Source organism: Thalassophryne amazonica, chromosome 2 (assembly GCF_902500255.1).
Source record: "Thalassophryne amazonica chromosome 2, fThaAma1.1, whole genome shotgun sequence".
Classification (NCBI taxonomy): Eukaryota; Metazoa; Chordata; class Actinopteri; order Batrachoidiformes; family Batrachoididae; genus Thalassophryne; species Thalassophryne amazonica.
Window position 1 is genome coordinate 119,136,479 of NC_047104.1, and position 26,620 is coordinate 119,163,098.

At 42.4% G+C, this 26,620-nt stretch overlaps 1 protein-coding gene across 1 annotated transcript in view; it reads right to left on the bottom strand.

Moving 5' to 3' along the window:
- LOC117529793 (ras GTPase-activating protein 3) overlaps positions 1–26,620 on the bottom strand; it is a 149,750-nt gene that overhangs the window by 29,406 nt on the left and 93,724 nt on the right. Inside the window, exons 7-13 of the mRNA XM_034192659.1 lie at positions 26,473–26,545; positions 18,890–18,963; positions 18,695–18,799; positions 8,375–8,531; positions 7,194–7,342; positions 4,534–4,648; positions 1,764–1,838 (exon numbers count right to left, since the gene is read on the bottom strand). Coding sequence (XP_034048550.1) covers positions 1,764–1,838; positions 4,534–4,648; positions 7,194–7,342; positions 8,375–8,531; positions 18,695–18,799; positions 18,890–18,963; positions 26,473–26,545 — 748 coding nt within the window. The remainder of the gene's footprint in view (positions 1–1,763; positions 1,839–4,533; positions 4,649–7,193; positions 7,343–8,374; positions 8,532–18,694; positions 18,800–18,889; positions 18,964–26,472; positions 26,546–26,620) is intronic.

A 26,620-nucleotide genomic window follows, 5' to 3' on the forward strand; every position in this document is an offset into this window, starting at 1 on the left:
AAGTCATATTCAGTGATGAATCTCGAATCTGCATTGGGCAAGGTGATGATGCTGGAACTTTTGTTTGGTGCCTTTCCAATGAGATTTATAAAGATGACTGCCTGAAGAGAACATGTAAATTTCCACAGTCATTGATGATATGGGGCTGCATGTCAGGTAAAGGCACTGGGGAGATGGCTGTCATTACATCATCAATAAATGCACAAGTTTATGTTGATATTTTGGACAACTGAAAGGATGTTTGGGGATGATGAAATCATTTTTCAAGATGATAATGCATCTTGCCATAGAGCAAAAACTGCAAAAACATTCCTTGCAAAAAGACACATAGGGTCAATGTCATGGCATAGGGTCAATGTCAATGAGCAGATCTGATTTGATGCAGGTGTTAATTTGGGGGATGAAAATTTACAGGGTGATTCCATAATTTTTTCCTCAGAATTGAGTGATTCCATATTTTTTTCCTCTGCTTGGTCTAAAAAAGTAACCGTTACTGACTGCCACAATCTTTTTTTCTTGATTTCTTATAGTGTTTCTTAAAGCCAGAAAGTTGCCATTTGAAATGACTTTAGTTTTGTGTCATGTCTGTGATCTGCTTTTTTTCTACAAAATTAAACAACTGAATGAACATCCTCTGAGGCCGGTGATTCCATAATTTTTGCCAGGGGTTGTAATATTAGTGTTCTATCCAGAGAAAAGCCATTTTAAATGTATATCCGTTCATGTAAGCATGGGTATATATTTTGACCTTGGCTGGTGTCCTTTATTTCAAAGTTAACCATCAATCACACCCCAGCTTTGACTGCATTAGAAGCAGTGTGTCTCTACTGATTTATTTCCAAAGTATTTGACTCAGCTGTCCAGACTTCTCTCTGAGATATCCTGAAAATTTGTGGGACTCTCAACAAGTTGCTGGACTTTATAGTCGGCCTGTACTCAGGTACTGTGAGTGCTGTCCAAAGCAGGGGAAGAGTTTCTGACTTTGCAGTGATTTTTGGTATTTGTCAAGAAGTCACGAGGTCGCTGGACAGATGGTCTCTGGTGATGCCGAAACTTGTACAGGAGATTGAAGATCCAAGTCTTTCGGGTCCTTGTGCCTCCTGTCTCACTGTATGGTTATGAAATTTGGACATAAAAAAATGATTGGATGTGTTTGGTACAAGTTCCTCTGCAGAATCCTTGGATGCTGTGGGAGTGACTAGTATCTACTGTTTGCTTCATCAGCTTCCCTGGGGAATGCATGCAGTTGCTTCACTTTTGATGACCCCAGCAGGTGGAAAACATCAAGGTTACACCCACGTCTCACCTGGCAGCGGCAGATAGATGGCGCCTTTTGAGAAGTGGAGACAGATAGGTTGTCTCACTGGGTGATTGCCATCCAGGAGCTGGGGCAATTTTGCAGTCTGGAAGATGCAGCCACGTGCAGCATTGGTACACGCTCCCAGACCTGACTGGACCTGTAACCTTGACCTTTATTCATTTCATCTCAACATCAAATGACTTTGTCCTTGGTTGACTTTCAACCATTCCCCAAGCTTATTTCAAATCTGATGAAATGTCTTGAGTGACTTTGTTTGCAGACACACACACACAGGGGCTGAAAACACACGAGTGTAACAATTCACAAAATCAGCAAATTAATAAATAAAGGTTCTGTCAGTCAAAACATGTAATCAGATATTGAAAAATAATAAAAATCCTAAGAACTACAAAGAGTCTAAAGGAATTGCAGAAGGGATCAGCAATGTACAATAATGTCTTACCCTGTTAGTTTCCAAGTTCTCTGACTCTTTGAGCTTGACTGGGTCAATTTCACAGGGTTTGTGTTCTGTGCATATCTGTGAAAATTAACAGGAATACTGAATTATCTACAGTGCTTTTTTTAAAATATTATCACTGTTACCGGTATTAGCAGGGGTGGTGGCCAAGTGGTTAATGCGCTTGGTTTCAGTTCAGAAGGTTCTGGGTTCAAATCCCACCCCTGCCACATTTCTCCATGTAATGTGGAGTTGCGTCAGGAAGGGCATCCGGCGTAAAACTTGTGCCAATTCAACATGCAGATCCACCTTGGATTTGCTGTGGTGACCCCAAGTGCAAACAAGGGAGCAGCCGAAGGGACTTACTATCACTGTTACCGGTATTACATAGTAACTAAACAGAAATAACCAGGCAAAGGTCAAATGTTTTTGTGAAATTAGACTGAATCTAAAAACTACGCTGTTGCTATTAAGCTGGTCAGATGCCATTTATTTGACATAACTACATTCAGCTTTTACCCATTAAACTGCTTCATTGTCTGAAAATTTTCCATTTATTGTAAATGCATTCAACCTACAGATACATATGCATTTTAAAGAGTAATAGAAAAATACAACTGCGCCAAGTGACTTTACATGATACCACTCTCACGAACTGCCAAGTATTGATGCAATCACCACACTTATTCCCTTGTGGTGGTAACAGAAGCTGGTCCATCTCAGCCAGTGTGTGTAGACATTAACTTAAAAAAAAAAACATGTAATCATCTCGTAACTCACCAGATTAAAAGATATTCAATGAGGATAAACCCCACTGCATCAGGTAAATTATGATCCACCTGACAAGTCAAAAGAGCTACTTTGTTTTGCCAATGTAATATCCCATAGATGTGCTGCCACCTAAAGGTTGGATAGTGGAGGCACCTGGCTTCATAAGTATCAGTTTACCAAGTCATGTATGGTTATTGGATGCCAGATAAATTGTAAAAAAATTACAAACAGCTGTAGTTAAAAGTCATGTACTTTGTCTGCTTCCCAAACACTGGACATGTTGAATGTTTTTCCCAGCTAACAAGTTACCAACATGATGCCCAAGGAAGACATTATAAGCTATCTGAAATGGGGCCTCTAAACACAAGTGGCTGAAAACCAATGCTTCAAAAAATTCCTTTTGACTTGATGTTGAAACTTTGGAACACAAAGAAGTAGGACAGCACTGTTTTTGAATATCATATTTAAAGGCTACAGTTAGTTTAGTGTTTGTACTAGGCATGTGGAGATTCATCAATATGAATCCGTATCTAGATACAAACGTGCAATGCGAGCGCATCGATTCATTCAGTGTGCATCGATTCAAGTGACGAGTGAAAGCGCGATGGATCGGTTGCTGCCTGCTTGCATTGATTTTTTTCCAATGCACACTGAGTGCACCACAGACGGAAGCCAGAAAGCACATTTCTACCACAACAAAAATGATGACATCAATAGCCTTTTTGCTTAACGATTCCCTTACTGGTCCTTCAGTGTGGGACACTGGAATGGCCGCTGTTTTTGAGGGTGTTTATCAGGAAATGATAATTTCTCTACACTGATCACACTGCAAACTGCAGTGGGTCTGCTTAAAGCTTCAAGCAACAAAGCAGCGCTTCAACCACTGGTTCTCTGCTTTGCTTCCAGCGACAGGTCCGCAATGTCTTCATTAACCCCTCTCAAAGCCATGTCAATTGTTAGTCACCTTTGTGTGAATTAAAGTCATGAACTGGGACTCTTGTCTTGTTGTGGGCAAGAAACGAGAATACTCCTCTGTCCCACACCGCAAGATTTACGCAATGGTTCCAGCTGGTGCGTAAACTGAAGTTGTCCAACAGGTAATGGAAATAATAATAATATCCTCTGTTTTGTGGGATTAAGTGCACAGCTCCAAAGAGCCGTGCAGATTTCGGTCTGAATTAACAATTGCCGTTTTAAATCAAATGACAACCTCCTTCCAAACGTTATAATACAAACAACTACAAACGACCAAAACTGATTTTTTTCTCCCAAAATAAGATGTCCTCTGTTTCTTATGAATTTCATCCTGACATGCAGCAGCCAGCTGAAGAGCTCAGGTCAGAGGCTACGGAGTTACATTTGTGTCAATAATATCTCAAAGGAAATGCTCTTGACAAAAAACTACAGATTTTGTTTATTTTATTTCTGTCCAGAGATCAAGGATCCATCGTGAACATCAAGGATCCAGTGACCATGTACAGATTTTAATGATTTTTATTTATGTCCAGATTTTAAGGATCCAGTGACCAGTTTCATATTTATTTACATTAAGCCTCAATAAAATGTTGTTGACATAGAAAACCTGTGAAGCCTACTTTTAGTACACACAAAATTCACAAGAGGTATTGATAAGGGAATCGCTAAAGAATCGGAGCAATAAGCAGAATCGATAATTCCATCAATATCAATACAAGCTTATCAATACCCATCATTAATCACATTGCATCAAACTGCATCGTATCGCATTGTGAAGAATTACATCGTCATCAAATACATATCAAATCGCATTGAATCGGGAACAGGGATGAATCGTATCGCATCGTATTGTCAGTATTGTCATGTATCGCTATATGTATCGTATTGCTGGTAGTGTATCGAGGTGCGTATCGAATCGTTGTCAGTGATGAGATTCATATGCCTACTTTGTACACACACACACACACACACTAGCACTTACACTGTTTCTATGTATATGTCTTAGGATATCTGCACCTCAGTGCCATACCTCATCTATGATTGGTTTGAGTGTCACTTGCAGATAATGCATTCCTGCCAACTTCATGGTCTCATCAATGCACTTGGAAGTCAACGAATTTCCCCTGAAAATGGTGTTGGGGTCCCTAAAAATAGGAAACACAGTGTATTTTAGAAGACAATTCAAAACCCCAGATAATAACTACCAGAAATATATACAGATACGATGACAAAAGGGAGAGCCCTGTCATGTGGAAAGCAAGTTACACAACAGACTGCAAAGATTTTTAAACTAGGTCAAAACATCCAGCCATCTTTGCTTATGTACCTAACTACTTCAAAAAGAGTTGTAAATATAAAATATTACACACAGGTGTAACTAATAACATCAGCATTAATCATGGCTCTATTCCATTTACAGATATCAATGTCAAGACGGTGAGCCGGTGCAACAACTAAATGGAGCTATTAATAATGTAATTGACAACACATAAAAGCTTGGTAATGTTAATTTATATATACATATACCCATCCATTTTCTACACCCGCTTACGCAGATTAAGGGACACGGGAGGGCTGGAGCCTATCCCAGGAGTCATAGGGCGTGAGACAGGGTACACCCTGGACAGGACACCAGTCTGTCACAGGGCCACATATGGACAAATAAACACATTCACACCCACATGCACACCTACGGCCAATTTAAAGTTTCCAATTCACCTAACCTGCATTTCTCTGGATGTGAAAGGAAACCGGAGCACCCGGAGGGAACACACACAAACACAGGGAGAACATGCAAACTCCACACAGAAACGCCCCAGGTGGGAATCGAACCCACAACCTTCTTACTGTGTGATTAGAGACATTTGTGGGATTGCCGCATAGCAGTTATCCTGTTTTTTTGGTGTTGTACTCTTAAGATGGATTTGCTCATCAATTGTTACAGTGCAGAAAAAGATGAGCATAGACACTAAAAAGACCAAAACGACAAACAACAACAAAAAAGACCAAAAAAAAACAAAAACGTTTTACTTTAAACGTTTTTTACTTTACGTTTTACAACTCAATGGTCTGATGGGTTGTAGGCCAAATCAAAACTATAGTTAAGCTTATTTTTGTCATGATTTACCCTGGATCTGGGCTTATGTCCTGCTTTGTCTTTTGTCTGTGTCCATGTCCTCCCGCTGTGATCCACTGTCTTTGATTTTCTGTTGATCATTATCTTAGTCCCTGATTGTATTTATCTGGTGATTATACTTTTGTCATTTGTTAAGCTCCAATCTAGTTTTTGCCTCAGCCTTTGATTTTCTTGTTGATCTCTTTTCAGTTCTCACCTGTTTTTTCTGGGTTTGTCTCTTTGCTCCGTTCAGGTGGGTGGATTATTTTAGATGTGGATTTCTGCTCTTTCTTTGTATTATTTTTTAGGCTTATCTCTCATTCTGTTTCAGTCTGTTTTATCTTACTGCACTCTCTTGCCTCCTGTCTTCTCTCATGTTTGTTTCGTCTGTCCACACCCCTTCCTGATTGTTCACTCACACCTGTGATTGTTCACTCACCACCTGTGTTATTTAAGCCCTTCATGTTCCTCATGTCTCCGCCGCTTTGTTGTGACTTTCAAGTCCACGTTCCAGCCTTTTGTCTTTGTTCTGTTTTGCCATGCCGTGTTTTTTGATCATGTTCCGTTTCTGAATGTGCTATTGCCTTTGCCTATGAACTTCATCTCCTTGTGTATTCAACAGTACTTGTTTTTTGACCACACCTCTGCCTGACACCTGCCTGTATCACTGCCTCTCTGACTGTCATACTGTGTACCAAACCCCAGCCTGATTTTGAGATAAAGCCTTTTTACTCTCACGCCATTGTCTGTGAGTTTTGCATATGCGTCCGTCCACCTTCTGTGCCACGCCTCCTTGTACCGTGACAATTTTCTGCATTACTGAATCTTGTGAGCCCTGTCATGAGGAACTACAGGGCCAGGTCTAAAGCACATGGCCTAAGTGCATTTAGGGTGTGTCAAACTGCCCTTTGCTATGAACACAGCACACGATCCCAGTTCAAAGTAAGATGCAGGTGAGGAGAGGGCTGTAATTTGTCACTTATTTAGTCATAGGAAGGTTTAGACATTACAAGAAATAAACCAATCAGAGTGACACCTCTCAACTCCAGTATCTGGCGCATTGCTATGTTAATGGAGAACTCAGAACTGTTTACTTAGGGAGGAGACAATTCTGTGTGCAAAGCATCAAAGCATGTGAAAGAGAGTGGTGATCTTCCACTACAGCTCCCTGAGGTGAAGCTTTTGTGCATCTCCTGCAATGCCTCTTCCTCCTTCTCCTATCACATGATTTCCTCTATATCCCACCAGGCCCAGACAGGCCACTGAGCCTGACCACACCTCAATTTTAGACCAATGTGGACACTGTGCATGAAAACCATGACTGCATTGGGTGGAAACGGACAGACACTTGTGCTGCACTGTTTGCTCCTGACGGCGGATGTGACCTGTCAAGATGTTTATCGCTCTACCTACATTATCTCCAGTCCTGCCTGCTTTCACCAATGTGTAAGTATATTTGCAGTTCAAGTCAAATGACACCTTAGGGCTCATATATCAATCAAATCATCATTGGTATCAAGCACGAGCAGAGACTTCCCCACGGGACTTTCTGATAAATGTAATAAAACACTTACTGTGTGCGGTTGACTTCAGCATGCGCGATGGCGCTAATGAAAGGCACGATCTTGCCATAGTGAAGAAAGAGACGCACAAGGGGAATAGCTGCTTCTTGCTTCTCTCGACACACTTCTCCCAGAATATGAGCAGTGGATGCCGACACAGGCTGGACAGAGGAGGTAGACACACACCATTTACACATGGAGACAGCTCCAATTTTTTTCCCTGACTCTGACCTTTGACCTATGACCTTGAAAACTGAATCAGTTCTTACCTATCAGGATATGAATCTTCAGTAAAAATTTCATAAATATATGAGAAATTGTGGGCTCCAGGCTGTTCGCAAACCAACAAACAGACAAACAAACAGAGGCGAACGCATAACTTCCACCCACCCCAACTTTGTTTAGAAGAGGTAATGATTATCATACATCTTGATGCATCTTTGTTTTTTCTATGCAAGATTTATTTTTTCTTACTATGTGAGTACTTTTCAATGAAAAGTATTTGCTATGATCCATAATGAATTTACTTCAAATACATTCTGGAACAGCTCAGCCATATCTGCACCTGTGTGGCTCGTATTCATTGATTCAAAATTTAAAAATCCAGGGGGGGGCTATTGCCCACCTGCTAAAACTGCCTGTGTAAGTGTGGGCTCATGTAAACTGACTCATGTTTGGATTATTACCACTCTGGCAAAAAAGGTCAGGCTCACATCTGCAGTTTCTTTCTGCCTTTATGTTCACCTCATCACGATGCATGTGCACACTGGCTGTGCTGCACTAATGCACTTTGTACTTGTGTCAGAATAATTAAAACAGAATCATCTCACATGAGGAAGCTGCAGCTGCTCCACGTGTCGTCTCCTCCAGTTTTTATGAATAGAGAATTTGTAACGAAGCCATATGGCAAATGTAGTTCAATAAAAGGTACATTACCAGTTTAAAAAAAAGAAAACCTTTAGGTAACAGTAGAAACACAGGTTTACGTAAGGAACATTAAAACTGCTCATTAACGGTGGCCAGCAGCCGTGTGCCAACCATGCAAAAAATGCTTATAAAATTGACTACTGACATTTGTGAATCAATTCATAATTGCTCACATCCGCATCGTGATGCATCTAAGTATCGATATTTTTCCTCACCTCAACTGCACAAAATCGACATGCAAGTGAAACAAATTTGGAAACACACACCTCTACATATGCAGAATGCAACAGCAGATCTCGTAAAGGTGTGTAGTGTTCCGAGGGAAAGACATGGTCCTCGGTGTAAACAATGTTCAGACGCACAGAACCAAGCTCGTCTACCTTCACAGACTTCCCTCCATTCTCTCTTGGTTGGAGAAAGTACCTAAAAAAGAAGTGTGAAAAAAAAATTCAGTATGACAGTATACAACACAAGTCAATGCGCCCCCATGCAAGTAGAACCTCAGTGCAGCAAAAGCCAGTAGGTAAGTAAGTAAATATTATTTCTACAGCACCTTTCACAGATAAGACATCACAAAGTGCTTCACAATGCAAACAAGTAAAATAGAAAAAAATACAGGTATGTAATCGCATGGTAATCCCTCTGTGGTGAAGATGATGATATGTTGGTCAATTCCCGGACGGGATGGTGGGCACGGAGACGACTGAACAGGCCCGGTCTTGATGTGCACTGTTTCTCACAGACATTGTATGTGGCTGTTGCGGGAAGCTTCTGCCAGTTAGGATCATGCTCTCTCTCCGTCCTCTTTCTCCTCTTCTCCTCTGTGTTGTTAGTCTGGATTTTTTCAAAGCTTTCTACTCCTGTGTGTATCACTGCTCACCTGCTGGTTCGGTCCCTCGCGTGTTCTTCCCAGGTCTTCCAGTTGATGGAGCAGCTCTTTGAGGCTGTACTTCAGGAGGTCCTTGCAGCGTTTCTTCTCTGGACCATTTTCCATCACTCAGCTGGGAGTAGAAGGTTTGCTAAGGAAGTTGGACATCATCCATGCGCATGGTTTCTGTGGGAACCTTCTGCCGGTCATGATCTTGCTCTCTTTCTCCTCTGTGTTTTTCATCCACATTTTTTTTGAAGAGTTTTACTCTCCTGTGGATCATTGCTCTCCAGCTGGTTCGGTCCCTCGCGTGTTCTTCCCAGGTCTTCTAGTCCATGCAGTCCCGCTTGTGAGGTTGTGCTTCAGGAGGTCCTTCTAGCATTTCTTCTCCCCTCCTCTGGGCTGTTTTCCTTCGTTCAGCTAACAGTTGAAAGTCTGCTTGGGAAGTCGGCTGTCATCCATCCTAACGATGTCACCCACCCACCGAAGCTGGTTCTTGGTGATGGCACAGTCTATGCTCGGAGCTTGGCTTCAGCCAGGGTGCCGATTTTGGTACATTAGCCTTCCCACCTCATGCGGAGGATACTCCTAAGGCAATGTTGGTGAAATAGCTTAGGGGTCTTCAGGTGACAGAGGTAGGTGGTCCAGGTCTCAGACCCGTGCAGCAGGGTTGGCAAGATGATTGCTTTGTAGACAAAGATTTTCGTCTCATGTCAAAGGTGCGAAGGTGGTCAAAGGCAGTTCCTACACTTGAGTCAATGTTGAATCTTTTCATCAATGTCGTCATTTAAATACATATCAAATTTATCAAACAGGGAAAAGTGCGGCGCCCAGGGGGACAAAACGGGTCGCATTGGCACAACCCCAAAGCAATCTTGACACTTGCACAGATTTGATACCCGCACTGCTGCTCAATTTGTTGTACAACCCCAATTCCAATGAAGCTGGGACATTGTGTAAAATGGAAATAAAAACAGAATACAATGACTTGCAAATCCTCTTCAACCTATATTCAACTGAATACACCACAAAGACAAGATATTTAATACCAGCACCTTATTAAAAACTGTTTGTACTTATTTCTGTGCTGCACCAGTTATTTCTTCTTTTTTACAAATTGGTCCTGCCTGGTTGCACCAGATTTGTTTGTGCTGTGCAGAAGCGCGGTGAACTCTTTGTCTTTGCTTTACAAGATATTTAATGTTCAAACTGATAAACTTTGCTGTTTTTTTGAAATGGATGCCTGCAACACATTTCAAAAAAGTTGGGACGGGGCAACAAAAGACTGGGAAAATTGATGAATGTTCAAAGAACACCTAATTGGAAACACGTGAGTGTCATGATTGGGTATAAAAGGAGCATCCCCAAAAGGCTCAGCCATTCGCAAGCAAAGATGGGGTGAGGATCACCACTTTGTGAATAACTACATGAAAGAATTGTCCAACAGTTTAAGAACAATGTTTCCCAATGTTCAATTGCAAGGAATTCAGGGATTCCATCATCTACAGTCCATAATATAATCATAAGATTCAGAGAATCTGGAGAACTTTCTACATGTACGCACCAAGGCCGAAAGCCAACACTGAATGGCCGTGACCGTCGATTCCTCAGGCAGCACTGCATTAAAAACCCACATCATTGTGTAAAGGATCTTACCGTGTGGGCTCAGGAACACTTCAGAAAACCATTGTCAGTTAACACAGTTCGTCGCTACATCTACAAGTGCAAGTTAAAACTCTACCATGCAAAACAAAAGCCATATATCAACAACATTCAGAAATGCCGCTGCCTTCTCTGGGCCGAGCTCATTTGAAATGGACAGACGCAAAGTGAAAAAGTGTGCTGTGGTCTGATGAGTCCACATTTCAAATTTAGAGTTCAAAAGCCAGGTTTTGGAGCAACACATGCTGCCATCCAAGCAACGTCTTTTTCAGTTAGTATTAGTATTAAATTAGTATTAATTTACAATTAGTGTCCTCAGTTGCCAAACGCTTATTGAGTGTTATTAGAAGGAAAGGTGATGTAACACAGTGGTAAACATACCACTGTCCCAGCTTTTTTGAAATGTGTTGCAGGCATCAGGATGAGCAAATATTTGCACAAAAACAATAAAGTTTATCAGTCTGAACATTAAATATCTTGCCTTTGTGGTGTATTCAATTGAATATAGGTTGAAGAGGATTTACAAATCATTGTATTCTGTTTTTATTTATATTTTTCACAACGTCTCAACTTCATTGGAATTGGGGTTGTACAACAAATTGAGCAGCAGTGCGGGTATCAAATCTGTGCAAGTGTCAAGATTGCTTTTCATATCAAATGTTGGATTGTTGTTAAATTTCACAACATTGCCTCAACATTTTCAAAACAGCCTAAATTAAGTGGGAAAAAAACAATGAAGAATTCATAACATCTGAAAAGTAACGCTGCTGTATTTGTTGTGTGTTGGGGGGGTGTGGCTGGACATTTTGGTGTTCTTTTCTTTTCTTTGCTCTCCAGGTGGTATGAAAACTGATCTGTCTGTGGAGAAGGTGCTGGCTGAAGAGTCCTTCACCCTCATCAGCGTTATGTGCAGCACCTGTGGATGGTGGTCAAGTGCAACCTTAAATACTTTCAGCTGAAGCAGATAATGAGATGGCGTTCCGCATTTAAGCCATGTGTGATTCAAGCAGAATTGCCGGGAACTCGACCTTGTGATGTTCGTTTGTGAGACGCTGAGGACCGCGCCTGGGTTTGACACATCGTGCCTGTGAAGGAAGAAGGGTGAGGGACACATGCTGTCAGCACACATCTGAGGTGATTAATTGTTTGACTAATTGTTGATAGTAACTTGGCATTTTGTTACGCAGTAGATTTGAATTGTGATGAGAATTGTGCAGCTCGCTTCTCACTGCCGTGGCGTGCGGAGTGGTAATCCTCCACCTGTTGTGAGAAGTTGCTCATTTACATAAAGCTTAAATACAGACCTGAATGTGTTGCTGATAGTGTGTGCCTTTTGAAGGATATTGGTTGTAGCTGCTGACTTACCTCACCTTTTCTATCCTTCGCAGAGAGTCGGTTTGTCGTGTCCACCTGGGGGGTGTTTGGCGGTAAAGTGAGTCCAGAAGCGCCGGGCTTCGATCCTTTTAGGCGCTGGAGAGCGTGCCAGCCTTCACTCCACCAGACTGACGCATCTTTTGTTCATACACTTTGTTATGCACCAGAGGGTGGAAAAAATAAATTGTTTTGTTATTGGAACCGCTTTCTGGTTATTTTAGCGCTGGGTTCCGTCAGACGCAGGTCCGCTCCTCAACCCGCGTCGACACATAACAGTAGTTCCCGGCCATTCCATAATGGACCCAGCGGCAAAGGTGGTTCCTTTCGCCGAAAGAGTACAAGAACACTTGGAGAAAATATGGGAGCAATTACAGCATCTCGCAAACCAAATTAAACAAACAGACGCCCGTGTTACGGAGCTTGCAGCGCAAGCCGTTCCGCTTCCTGCTGCTCCAGCTGCGGCACCAGCGATACCGGGGAGGCGGAGTGCGGCGGAGTATTCCGTGGACTTCTGGATTTTTTCTGCTCAGTCAGGTTGGAATGCCGCAGCTTTTACGAGGAGTGTTTGTAGATGGGTTAAATGAGTCATTAAAAGACGAGCTGGCAGTCCGTGATGAGCCAAACGATTTAGATGAGCTAATATCGTTGGTGATTCGTCTAGATCATCGGATGAAGGAGCGTGGACGCGAAAGAGGGCGGCCATCAGAACAGGTTTTTTGTCTCGGGGCTTTCCCCGACACAGATCTGGGCCGCCTCTTCTTCGCCCCACTGAGGCTCCTCCGACGGGACCTCTGGCTCCTCTTGCAGACGAGCCCATGCAGCTCGGACGAGCTGAGACCGCTGTATTGCCCTGACATATAAGCGTCAAGAAAAATAATGGTGACGTATCTCCAGGTGTTCTGGGACAGGCGAAATAATACACACACACACACAAAAAAAAAAAAAACTTGTATGGGCTAATGTTTTGTTTCTTTGAATAAGGGTTATAATTTGTTTGGGGAGTCAGAGGCGTGTCTGGTGGAGTGAATGATAGGTGGTTAGAGGCCCATCTGGACTCACTTGATCGTTGTTTTTTTTATGTGTATTTAGGTATTTTCTGTTTGGGTCTGGGGTCGTTTTGTTTTGTTGTTTTTATTTCCCTACTTCCCTAACCCCAACCTCACTTGCCCCAAGACCGTTCGTCTTGTGGGTTGTGGGGTGGTGCAGGTTGGTCACGCTGAGCGTTCTCAGAAGACCTCTGCACCTAGGGGGGGGTTGTTAGGGGCGTTTTTCTTGGTTTGGTTAGGGCCCGGTTCCACTCCAGCCTCGGTGGGCCTTTGTACCGTTCGTCATTGGTGTTGCCGGGGTGTGGTGCAGCGGGAACATACCTCAGTCGGAGGGGTGGGCCGATCTGTTGCCGTTCGCCATTTCGGTAGTTCCACCCCTTCGAGAGGCTGGGGTATGGTCGAGTTGGGGCACCGGACGTATTTCCGGTTTTCCGCTGCGCCTAGGGGTGGGGCTGGGTTAGTTTTTTCCTGTTCCCTTCCCCGGCTTGATGTTTTGTGCCGTTCGCCAAAATTGAGCCGCCGAGGGGCTCTGGGAGGGACCTGGGGTCTTTCGGGGTGCCGGGGAAGGTAACAGGGTTTAACAGTTGTTTTATTTGCCCCCGGGGTTGTTTAGGGTAGTCCTCCAGGGGTTGGACTTTGATTTTGTTTTGTTTCCTTCCGGGTTCCACCTCCAGGGTTGATGGGACGGTCCTCTGGGGGGGGAATTGGTTTGTGGGGCCGACTAGCCAAGTGTGGCCGGGGGTCTGGGGTTCCGGGGTTGTGGGGAGGGTGCCTCCTGGGGTTTGATGGTACGGTCCTCTGGGGGGCGCCGTTTGCTCCACGTGTACCTGGGGACCTTTGTGGGATTCCGGTCCTGGCTATTCCTCCTGGAACCGGCGGTAAAGGCCTTCTGGGGGGTGTTGGCTCTGCAAGCCGTTCTGGGGGGGGTTGTTGTTATTTTTCTTTATGCATTTATGTTTGTATTGTGTTTGTGGGGCTGTGTTGGGTTTTTGCATTTGGGAGTTTTTCTTTTCTTCCCGGGGTTGGATGGGACGGTCCCCTGGGGAGGTTTTGGGTGGGTTTTATGTTTTTTCTTGTATGTTGGATTGTACTAGGGACTGTTTTGGGGTTTTTGTTGATGCCAGCCGGCCTTCCAGCTGCGGTGCCCTGTCCTGCTGTCTGTGGTGGACCTTGGGAGCGTTGTGCTGTTTGCTTCCTGACGAGGACCCCGGAGGGAGGTGCTGTTCTCGGACCTGGTCTGTTCGGTCGCCAGGAGGCTTCCCGTTAAAGGGGGGGTACTGTTGTGTGTTGGGGGGGTGTGGCTGGACATTTTGGTGTTCTTTTCTTTTCTTTGCTCTCCAGGTGGTATGAAAACTGATTTGTCTGTGGAGAAGGTGCTGGCTGAAGAGTCCTTCACCCTCATCAGCATTATGTGCAGCACCTGTGGATGGTGCTCAAGTGCAACCTTAAATACTTTCAGCTGAAGCAGATAATGAGATGGCGTTCTGCATTTAAGCCATGTGTGATTCAAGCAGAATTGCTGGGAACTCGACCTTGTGATGTTCGTTTGTGAGACACTGAGGACCGCGCCTGGGTTTGACACATTGTGCCTGTGAAGGAAGAAGGGTGAGGGACACATGCTGTCAGCACACATCTGAGGTGATTAATTGTTTGACTAATTGTTGATAGTAACTTGGTATTTTGTTACGCAGTAGATTTGAATTGTGATGAGAATTGTGCAGCTCGCTTCTCACTGCCGTGGCGTGCGGAGTGGTAATCCTCCACCTGTTGTGAGAAGCTGCTCATTTACATAAAGCTTAAATACAGACCTGAATGTGTTGCTGATAGTGTGTGCCTTTTGAAGGATATTGGTTGTAGCTGCTGACTTACCTCACCTTGTCTATCCTTCGCAGAGAGTCGGTTTGTCGTGTCCACCTGGGGGGTGTTTGGCGGTAAAGTGAGTCCAGAAGCGCCGGGCTTCGATCCTTTTAGGCGCTGGAGAGCGTGCCAGCCTTCACTCCACCAGACTGATGCATCTTTTGTTCATACACTTTGTTATGCACCAGAGGGTGGAAAAAATAAATTGTTTTGTTATTGGAACCGCTTTCTGGTTATTTTAGCGCTGGGTTCCGTCAGACGCAGGTCCGCTCCTCAACCCGCGTCGACACATAACAGTATTTTCACAAAACATAAGTGCATCATTACTCTGAAATGGACTGCAATGATAAATCAGACAGTATTTATTCTCTTTATTTGAAGGTCAATTTTTATTATTCATGTAGCAAAGAAATACAACAAAAACAAAAAAGGGAGTCAGCTCTTGTAGAATATAATGTGTATATACACGTACAATATGTAGCTGTTTTTGGAATTTATTTTAGCTGCAACCTCTGGGTCTCTGGATTCGGCCCTGGATGGCCATCTGAGCATGAAGAATTGACACCGTATTTATGGAAAGAGCACAACCAGATTGACCGGTAGGGAAATTTTTTTTTACCTTTTTCAGCATTTTTTTTTTACTTCATGTCATCCTCAGAAAGAGACTTTAGGCGCCTTTGGGTAAAAAAAAAAAAGCGTTAGCATTTGTTAATGCGTGTGGATGAGCTGTTTTTAGCAAGAACACAGAGTGGAAAAGAAAAGAGAAAAAAAAAAGCGTAAAAATGTCTGTAAAGCTCAGTGCAGGTGTGCTGCCATCACTGCGCTTTCAGAGACAACAATTGTTCTCAACTCTGAGCTGTGCTGCAGAAAACAGATGAAAACCTCGCAGCATCAAACACTTTGTCGGCAAAGTGGGCAGTTCCGTCGAACCGCGACCTCCGCCTGCTCACGGGCTGCACTGAGAGGTTGACATCACGCTGCTGTAAAGGGGCATCGGGTGTCTAGTGTCAGAGCAGTTTTATGCTTACACGTACAAGTAAATACATATGAGATCAGGCCGATACCTGATACTGGTATCGGCATCGGTGCATCCATAGTCATGACCTCAGTGTTTCATATGTGTGCACTCCAGCCTGTGCTATTTCTTAAAAAAGGACAATTAAATTCCTAAAATAAGCAAGATGGACAAACAAATGTGCACTGGGTAACATATTGGATGTTATTTGATGGTGTCTGGACAGAAAAAAAAAATCATCAGATGGAGACGGATTGCCGACGCACAGCGTTAGAAACATGACAAGAAAAACTTGAGTCCAATTTGATATACAGTGCATTCAGAAAGTATTCACAATGATTCACTTTTTCTACATTTTGTTATGTCACCAAAATGGAGTAAATTCATTTTTTTCCATCAAAATTTTGCTCATAACACCCCATAATGACAATCTGAAAAAAAGTTTTTATTTTTTTATTTTTGCAAATTTATTAAAAACAAAAAAAAAAAAACTAACAAATCACATGTTTCTACTCTTCCATTTTACTCTTCCTTTTTAGATATTTAGATATACCTTAGTATACTAGCATAGTTCCACCTTAGAAATGGAATATAATATATAAAATATACCTTACTGAATTTTCATGTACATAAGTCTTCACACCCTTTGCTTAACGCTTTGTTGATGCACCTTTGGCAGCAATTACAACCTCAAGTCTTCTTGAATATGATGCCACAAGCTTGGTGCACCTATCTTTGGGCAGTTTTGTCCATTCCTCTTTGCAGCACCTCTCAAGCTCCATCAGTTTGGATGGGGAGCGTCGGTGCACAGTCATTTTCAGATCTCTCCAGAGATGTTCAATTAGACTCAGGTCGAGACTCTGGCTGGGCCACTCAAGCACATTCACAGAGTTGTCCTGACGTCACTCCTTTGATATCTTGGCTGTGTGCTTAGGGTCACTGTCCTGCTGAAAGATGAACCATCACCCCAGTCTGAGGCCAAGAGCGCTCTGGAGCAGGTTTTAATCCAGGATGTCTCTGTACATTGCTGCATTCATCTTTCCCTCAATCCTGACTAGTCTCCCAGTTCCTGCCACTCAAAAACATTGCCACAGTGTGATGCTGTCACCACCATGCTTCACTGTAGGGATGGTGCCTGGTTTCCTCCAAACATGATGTCTGGCATTCACACCAAAGAGTACAATCTTTGTCTCATCAAAACAGAGAATTTTGTTTCTCATGGACTGAGAGTCCTTCAGGTGCCTTTTGGCAAACTCCAGGTGAGCTGCCATGAGCCTTTTACTAAGGAGTGGCTTCTGTCTGGCCACTCTACCATACAGGCCTGATTGGTGGATTGCTGCAGAGATGGTTGTCCTTCTGGAAGGTTCTCCTCTCTCCACAGAGGAAAACTGGAGATCTGACAGAGTGATCATCAGGTTCTTGGACACCTCCCTGAATAAGGCCCTTCTCTCCAGGTCGCTCAGTTTAGATGGGTGGTCAGCTCTAGGAAGAGTCCTGGTGGATTTGTACTTCTTCCATTTACGGATGATGGAGGCCACTGTGCTCATTGGGAACTTCAAAGCAGCAGAAATCTTTCTGTACCCTTCCCCAGATTTGTGCCGCAAGACAATCCTCTCTCGGAGGTCTACAGATAATTCCTTTGACTTCATGCTTTTGGTTTGTGTTCTGACCTGCACTGTCAACTGTGGGACCTTATATGCAGACAGGTGTGTGTGTCTTTCCAAATTATGTCCATTCAACTGAATTTACCCCAGGTGGACTCTAAGTAAGCTGTAGAAACATCTCAAGGATGATCAGTGGAAACAGGATGCACCTGAGCTCAAAGGCTGTGAATACCTATGTACATCACTCACTCACCCATCTTCAACCATTTATCTGAAACTGGGTCAAGGGGGCAACAGCTTTGAGTTAGCGGATGTTAGTGTGCCAGTTAATTGTTTTCTTAAAGCCTTTGAATTAAAGCTAAATCTCTACACTACAAGCACATCTGGAATGTTTCATGTCAGCTCCACTGTGGTGGTGTACAGAGGCAAAAATACCCCCCCACCACCACCACCTTCCAAAAAGCTACTGTTCAAGCGCTGATGACATGACTGTAGAAAAATGGCTAATTTATGGAAATACCTTCCGATACTGTTAGAAAACGACTCTTTATTTTTTACTGTCCTGTCTGAGCAGTTTATCTAATTTGACTTGGCATTTAATCAGTAAACATATTTAAAGAGTTGTAATGAGATGTTTATGAATATTTATGTCTCGCACAACAGTATTATATGTTTTTTAAAAAAGGATTTACATCTTTAATGTTTTTTATATCTGTTTCATTATCAGCTGACACTCTATACTGAGGGACTTAGATCAGATGAGGTATCAAAAACTACATGATTTGGGCATAATGGGGCACACTGAAAAGTCAACAAATAATAAAAAAAAATAAAAAAAATCCTGAGTAGATATTTGATTCCACACTTGCTTGTATCTCAAAGTGCTGTTATCGCCGCTTGTTGATTGAGTAATTTGTTATATTTACTGCAGTTCCCCTCGTGAAATTTTGTAAATGAAGCTTCACAATACGTTATTGTAAAACATATGTGCTTATAACAACTGCCCACATTAAATCAACTGAAATGAGTTCTGTTGCTGGTGACAATGACAACAATGTCATGAAAAAAGTGAAGCACATCTAAAAATGTCTGAAACACAAGAGAACATACTGAGCCGACACCAAGAGGCACGAGGACGAATGGAGTTATGCTCCTCTTACCATGCGTCGTGGACGCCTGCCTGGCCTAAGACCCTCAGAGGAACCCGAACACCTCCCAGAAATTCATCACCAAACTTCAGGTTGCTGGCGTTCCACAGGTCCACCCTGAACATCATCGACACAGCACAGGTCACGTGTGAGAGCTGCTGCAGAAAACAATTAGAAAGGAGGCTTATGAAACAGCAAGTGGCCCACCTCAATGCCAATTTGTCAACGTCCTCTTCTTCAACATCGAACTGTCGCTTTGTGTAGCTTAGTGGCCTCGTCACCTAGGAATGGGGTGAGAGAGTACAAACATGGCAAAAACTGGCATTGTTTCACAGCAGTCAAAACATCCTTCATGGTGTGAAGTGCCGCTACAGAGGTTTCCAGATACAGTCATATCTCGGCTGGGGGGTTGGGGGGAGTTGATACCCTTTATGTCGTGCTGAGAAGCCTGTTCTCTTATTGAACACTGCAACGTGATGTCAGGGCTAAATGTTCAACACTCCTCTCCAACATTACATCTAGGCAAGTCAAGTCTGTGATTACACATGTTGCCACATCCGCCACGCCATGGAACCACCCTGGGTCCTGGATGGCAACCACCCAGGCAGACAACTGATTCATCCCATTCATAGAAATGGGAAAATTGAAAATATGGTTTGACAGAAACAAATTATCATTAAACTTAAGTAAAACAAAATACATGTTATTTGGCTATTGTAATACAGACATACACGTTCAGTTACAAGTCGAGGGGGTAGATATTGAAAGGGTACATGAAAATAAGTTTCTGGGGGTGATAATAGATGATAAGATAAACTGGAAGACTCATATAAAACATATACAAAGTAAACTGTCAAGAAGCATTTCAGTTCTAAACAAAGCGAAACATATTCTGGACCACAACTCACTCTGCATTCTTTACTGCTCACTGGTTTTACCATATTTACAGTACTGTGCAGAGGTATGGGGTAATACTTATAAAGGTACAACACAATCACTATCAGTAATGCAGAAAAGAGCTATAAGAATTATTCATAATACTGGCTATAGAGATCATACAAATCCACTATTTTTACAATCCAAATTCTTAAAATTCACAGACTTGTTCATTTTCAAACAGTACAAATTGTGTATAAAGCAATAAACAATTTACTTCCAGCAAATATTAAAAATATGTTTTTTAACAGATCAGGGGATTACAGTCTGAGGGGGAAATTTAATTTAAAGCATCAGTGGGCACGAACAACATTAAAAGGATTCTGTATTTCTGTCTGTGGGGTGAGGATGTGGAACAGATTGGGAGTGGGGCTCAAGCAATGTCCAAGCATGAACCAGTTCAAACAGCGGTACAAAAATATGTTTTTTTTCTAGGTATAGGGAGGAGGAAGGGTAATGAGGGTTAGGGTGTTTTTGTTTTTTGCTTCGGCTTGTAAATATATAGTATTTTGTATGTAAGTAGGTATGTGTAGGTGTATATTTATGTTTGTGTATATATGTGTATATATATGTGTATATATGTATATGTGTATATGTGTATGTATATGTGTATGTATGTTGATGTGTGTATGTATACTCAACAAAAATATAAACGCAACACTTTTGGTTTTGCTCCCATTTTGTATGAGATTAACTCAACGATCTAAAACTTTTTCCACATACACAATATCACCATTTCCCTCAAATACTGTGCACAAACCAGTCTAAATCTGTGATATGGAGCACTTCTCCTTTGCTGAGATAATCCATCCCACCTCACAGGTGTGCCATATCAGATGCTGATTAGACACCATGATTAGTGCACAGGTGTGCCTTAGACTGCCCACAATAAAAGGCCACTCTGAAAGGTGCAGTTTTGTTTTATTGGGGGGGATACCAGTCAGTATCTGGTGTGACCACCATTTGCCTCATGCAGTGCAACACATCTCCTTCGCATCATCCGTGAAGAGAACACCTCTCCAACGTGCCAAACGGCAGCAAATGTGAGCATTTGCCCACTCAAATCGGTTACAACGACGAACTGGAGTCAGGTCGAGACCCCGATGAGGACGACGAGCATGCAGATGAGCTTCCCTGAGACAGTTTCTGACAGTTTGTGCAGAAATTCTTTGGTTATGCAAACCGATTGTTCCAGTAGCTGTCCGAGTGGATGGTCTCAGATGATCTTGGAGGTGAACATGCTGGATGTGGAGGTCCTGGGCTGGTGTAGTTACACGTGGTCTGCGGTTGTGAGGCTGGTTGGATGTACTGCCAAATTCTCTGAAACGCCTTTGGAGACGGCTTATGGTAGAGAAATGAACATTCAATACACGAGCAACAGTTCTGGTTGACATTCCTGCTGTCAGCATGCCAATTGCACGCTCCCTCAAATCTTGCGACATCTGTGGCATTGTGCTGTGTGATAAAACTGCACCTTTCAGAGTGGCCTTTTATTGTGGGCAGTCTAAGGCACACCTGTGCACTAATCATGGTGTCTAATCAGCATCTTGATATGGCACACCTGTGAGGTGGGATGGATTATCTCAACAAAGGAGAAGTGCTCACTATCACAGATTCAGACTGGTTTGTGAACAATATTTGAGAGAAATGGTAATATTGTATATGTGGAAAAAGTTTTAGATCTTTGAGTTCATCTCATACAAAATGGGAGCAAAACCAAAAGTGCTGCGTTTATATTTTTGTTGAGTGTATATATATATGTGTATGTGTATATATATGTATATATATATATATATATTGATATTGGTTTAGGTGTGTAGGAATCTATGTGTATATGTGGCAAAGGGTATTACTGGTTGTGGGGAAGAAGGGGTAGGGATAAATAAGCTGATGCTTCACCCTACCCCTTTTCGGACATGTTGGGTACACAGTAGGAATTTTTTTGTTGTTGTCTTTACTGATCTATCTTGTAATTGTTGTTGTATCAAATGTTCGAAATAAACAGTTTTCATTCATTCATTCATTCATCCCCACCTCTTGAAAGTAACCCTCTATCTTCCACAGCCAGGTCAAATATGGATGACCTCTTGCCCTCCTCCAGTCACTGAGGTCCTCAATCCTAGACTTGACTTGCCTTGACACAATGATGGAGAACAGTGTGATAGATGGGGTGAGTTCAATGAAATCACCTGGTGGAGTTGGTGGTTACAAAGAAAATCAGCACCCTCTTGGCCCTTTCTGGAATCAGTTTGACGCCTTTGCTGCAGAGCATCAGGGTGTACGCCATGTCGGGAGACTGTTCTTGCTGAACAGACAGACTCTGTGTTTGGGCATGGTACAACATCGGCACAGCTGCAGCAACAAAAAGTGCTGTTTGAGGTCCAATTTCCATACCCTATTCATACTATCTAGCACACTCTGAGCACTTTCCATGCACACCTTCAGCTGTGTTTCTGATATGGGACCCAACTTCCAGCACTGTGCGACCCCCAGTAGCGGCCTTCCTTTCTTGTGTTGAAGACCATGTCTTTTGTCTTTTTTGGTGTTTAACTTTTGGCCATATTTCTGAAATTCTGATTCCACTGCTAACAACACTTGTCTGGCTTGGGGAACATTATGGTCCCATATCCAAATAACATTTTTATTTTTTTGCCCCTGCAGCTGCTCAGCGTTCTTTTAAGATGAAAATCCCTGAACTTTTCAGAAAGATGCTGTGATGTCACTGCAGCGCCTTATGGCTGATTTGTCACACAAATGTCATCACAATAGTAACCAAAAAAATAAAATCCAATAAAATAAAACTCATCTGTAGTGGCAGATTGGAGAAACGCTTGGTTCTGGCTTATGGCCCAAGCAGAGGGTCACCCCTTTGAGTCTGGTCTGCTTGAGGTTTCTTCCTCAGAAGGAGTTTTTCCTTACCACTGCTGCTCTGGGGGTTAGTAAGGTTAGACCTTACTTGTGTGAAGGGCCTTCAGGCAACTCTGTTGTGATTTGGCACTATATCAAATCAAATCAAATCAATTTTATTTATATAGCGCCAAATCACAACAAACAGTTGCCCCAAGGCGCTTTATATTGTAAGGCAAAGCCATATAATAATTACGGAAAAACCCCAACGGTCAAAACGACCCCCTGTGAGCAAGCACTTGGGGACAGTGGCAAGGAAAAACTCCCTTTTAACAGGAAGAAACCTCCAGCAGAACCAGGCTCAGGGAGGGGCAGTCTTCTGCTGGGACTGGTTGGGGCTGAGGGAGAGAACCAGGAAAAAGACATGCAGTGGAGGGGAGCAGAGATCAATCACTAATGATTAAATGCAGAGTGGTGCATACAGAGCAAAAAGAGAAAGAAACACTCAGTGCATCATTGGAACGCCCCAGCAGTCTAAGTCTATAGCAGCATAACTAAGGGATGGTTCAGGGTCACCTGATCCAGCCCTAACTATAAGCTTTAGCAAAAAGGAAAGTTTTAAGCCTAATCTTAAAAGTAGAGAGGGTGTCTGTCTCCCTGATCCCAATTGGGAGCTGGTTCCATAGGAGAGGAGCCTGAAAGCTGAAGGCTCTGCCTCCCATTCTACTCCTAAAAACCCTAGGAACTACAAGTAAGCCTGCAGTCTGAGAGCGAAGCGCTCTATTACCATATTTACAGTACTGTGCAGAGGTATGGGGTAATACTTATAAAGGTACAACACAATCACTATCAGTAATGCAGAAAAGAGCTATAAGAATTATTCATAATACTGGCTATAGAGATCATACAAATTCACTATTTTTGCAATCCAAATTCTTAAAATTCACAGACTTGGTTCATTTTCAAACAGTACAAATCGTGTATAAAGCAATAAACAATTTACTTCCAGCAAATATTAAAAATATGTTTTTTAACAGATTAGGGGATTGCAATCTGAGGGGGAAATTTAATTTAAAGCATCAGTGGGCACGAACAACATTAAAAGGTTTCTGTATTTCCGTCTGTGGGGTAAGGATGTGGAACAGATTGGGAGTGGGGCTCAAGCAATGTCCAAGCATGAACCAGTTCAAACAGCGGTACAAAAATATGTTTTTTTTCTAGGTATAGGGAGGAGGAAGGGTAATGAGGGTTAGGGTGTTTTTGTTTTTTGCTTCGGCTTGTAAATATATAGTATTTTGTATGTAAGTAGGTATGTGTAGGTGTATATATATATATATATATATATATATATATATATATATATATATTGGTTTAGGTGTGTAGGAATCTATGTGTATATGTGGCAAAGGGTATCACTGGTTGTGGGGAAGAAGGGGTAGGGAAAAATAAGCTGATGCTTCACCCTACCCCTTTTTGGACATGTTGGGTACACAGTAGGAACTTTTTTGTTGTTGTCTTCACTGATCTATCTTGTAATTGTTGTTGTATCAAATGGTCGAAATAAACAGTTTTCATTCATTCATTGGGGTGATATGGTACTATGAGGTCCCTAAGATAAGATGGGACCTGATTATTCAAAACCTTATAAGTAAGAAGAAGAATTTTAAATTCTATTCTAGAATTAACAGGAAGCCAATGAAGAGAGGCCAATATGGGTGAAATATGCTCTCTCCTTCTAGTCCCCGTCAGTACTCTAGCTTCAGCATTTTGAATTAACTGAAGGCTTTTCAGGGAACTTTTAGGACAACCTGATAATATTGAATTACAATAGTCCAGCCTAGAGGAAATAAATGCATGAATTAGTTTTTCAGCATCACTGTGAGACAAGACCTTTCTAATTTTAGAGATATTGCACAAATGCAAAAAAGCAGTCCTACATATTTGTTTAATATGCGCATTGAAGGACATATCCTGATCAAAAATGACTCCAAGATTTCTCACAGTATTACTAGAGGTCAGGGTAATGCCGTCCAGAGTAAGGATCTGGTTAGACACCATGTTTCTAAGATTTGTGGGGCCAAGTACAATAACTTCAGTTTTATCTGAGTTTAAAAGCAGGAAATTAGAGGTCATCCATGTCTTTATATCTGTAAGACAATCCTGCAGTTTAGCTAATTGGTGTGTGTCCTCTGGCTTCATGGATAGATAAAGCTGGGTATCATCTGCGTAACAATGAAAATTTAAGCAATGCTGTCTAATAATACTGCCTAAGGGAAGCATGTATAAAGTGAATAAAATTGGTCCTAGCACAGAACCTTGTGGAACTCCATAATTAACCTTAGTCTGTGAAGAAGATTCCCCATTTACATGAACAAATTGTAATCTATTAGATAAATATGATTCAAACCACCGCAGCGCAGTGCCTTTAATACCTATGGCATGCTCTAATCTCTGTAATAAAATTTTATGGTCAACAGTATCAAAAGCAGCACTGAGGTCTAACAGGATATATAAAATAAAATAAATTGAAAATTGAAATTCTGGCTGAGTATGGGTACTTTTTATCGCTATACATGATGAGGCAGTCGTTAGCGGCTTATTATTATAGAAACTAATTCCAAACTGCTGGGATGAAGTGTTTGTAGGTGCTCTCTCTGCTGTGGTGGGGCTCTTCACGGTTAGCATACTTGTGCTACAGTGAACCATTTTTCCTCTACTTTTAAACTGTGTTATTAACAATGAAGCAGGCTTCAAACTCACTGTATTTACATTCTGGGTCTGTTAGTGAAGCAAAGGGCCAGCTGCTGGGGACCACATTAGTACCCTCTGTGCTTTTATCTTGGTTTACTGCTGGGAACTAGTGCTTTAGTTGCTGTTAGTTCGGAATGAACCCGCTCTCTTTCTCTCTGTCTGAGGAGATGTTGCCGCAACTGGGATGCAGAGGTTGGCTTCACCTGCTGGAACCCTGGATGAAGGTTCACCTACCCACTTGCTCATGACAACCTGCCAAAAGGATGCTGACCTACAAAATGAAATAATAACCTAAAATTGGGACATTTTAGAATGAGATCTATTCTTGACTTAGTTTTGCATGCTGATTCATTTTTTTGTCTGCACCTTGTTCATTTGATAGCTGTAACTGCTGGCCTAAGTAGTGAGTCACCCTCTGAGTCTGGTCTGTTTGAGTTTTCTTCCTCAGAAAAAAAAAAAAAAATAGCAAGCAGGAGTTTTTCCTTACCACCGTCGCCTATGTGCTTGCTCAGGGGGGTTGGTAAGATTAGATCTTACCCACGTGACGCGCCTTGGGGTGGCTTTGTTTTGATTTGGCGCAATATAAATAAACTGAATTAAAGTGAATATGTGGAAATGTGGCACATGATGATAAAATTCAACATCTCTCCCTCTGCTGACTTACTTTGTTGGATTAATGAAAAAAATTACTCAAGCGATGAAAACTGATCTGATGAGAGTCTAACATGGACGTCTGTCTGTGTGATATGGGGGGGGGGGGGGGGGGTGCGGGACAAAACATGGGTAGGCAGACACATGTGGTGGAGGAGAATAAATGAGGCACTCTTGTCACAGAAATCAATGGCCAGATTGTTCGGCAGTTTGTCTGAATCAATCATACTCTTGTCCCGCTGTCTTCCAAGGCTGCTGCTGGGAGACCAGAAGAAGGAACAAAATGTTGGACCAGTGCTGCTTGAGAGTGAGGCTTAACTGGAACAGCATGTAACAAAGTCACTCAGTTCTACTTAGCAAAATCTTTTATCCATCATAAAAGGAAAAGTTCAATTTATGGGCACTCATGGCTACACTTGTACCTTACGCGTATGGCTGGATGAGTGTGCCAGTCCATCACAGGCCACCACATATTTTTTTAGACTGTTACACCCCCCCCCCCCATCTTGTGGTATGCAGACGGAACAGAGTGGGATGCACACCTCTGGCCTTTCACTGACTCTAAATTAATGTCTTTATGCTTTATTTATTTATTTATTTTTTACCTCGAAATAGAAAACCTCGTCAAATTGGGGATTGTTATTTTTCCTCTTCACCTTGGTCTTCTTGGCTTCAGATCTACAGAAGCAGAGGTGGGACACAGATATTATTGCATATTTATTTTGACTTACTGTAGTCAGTTCAAGCTGGATG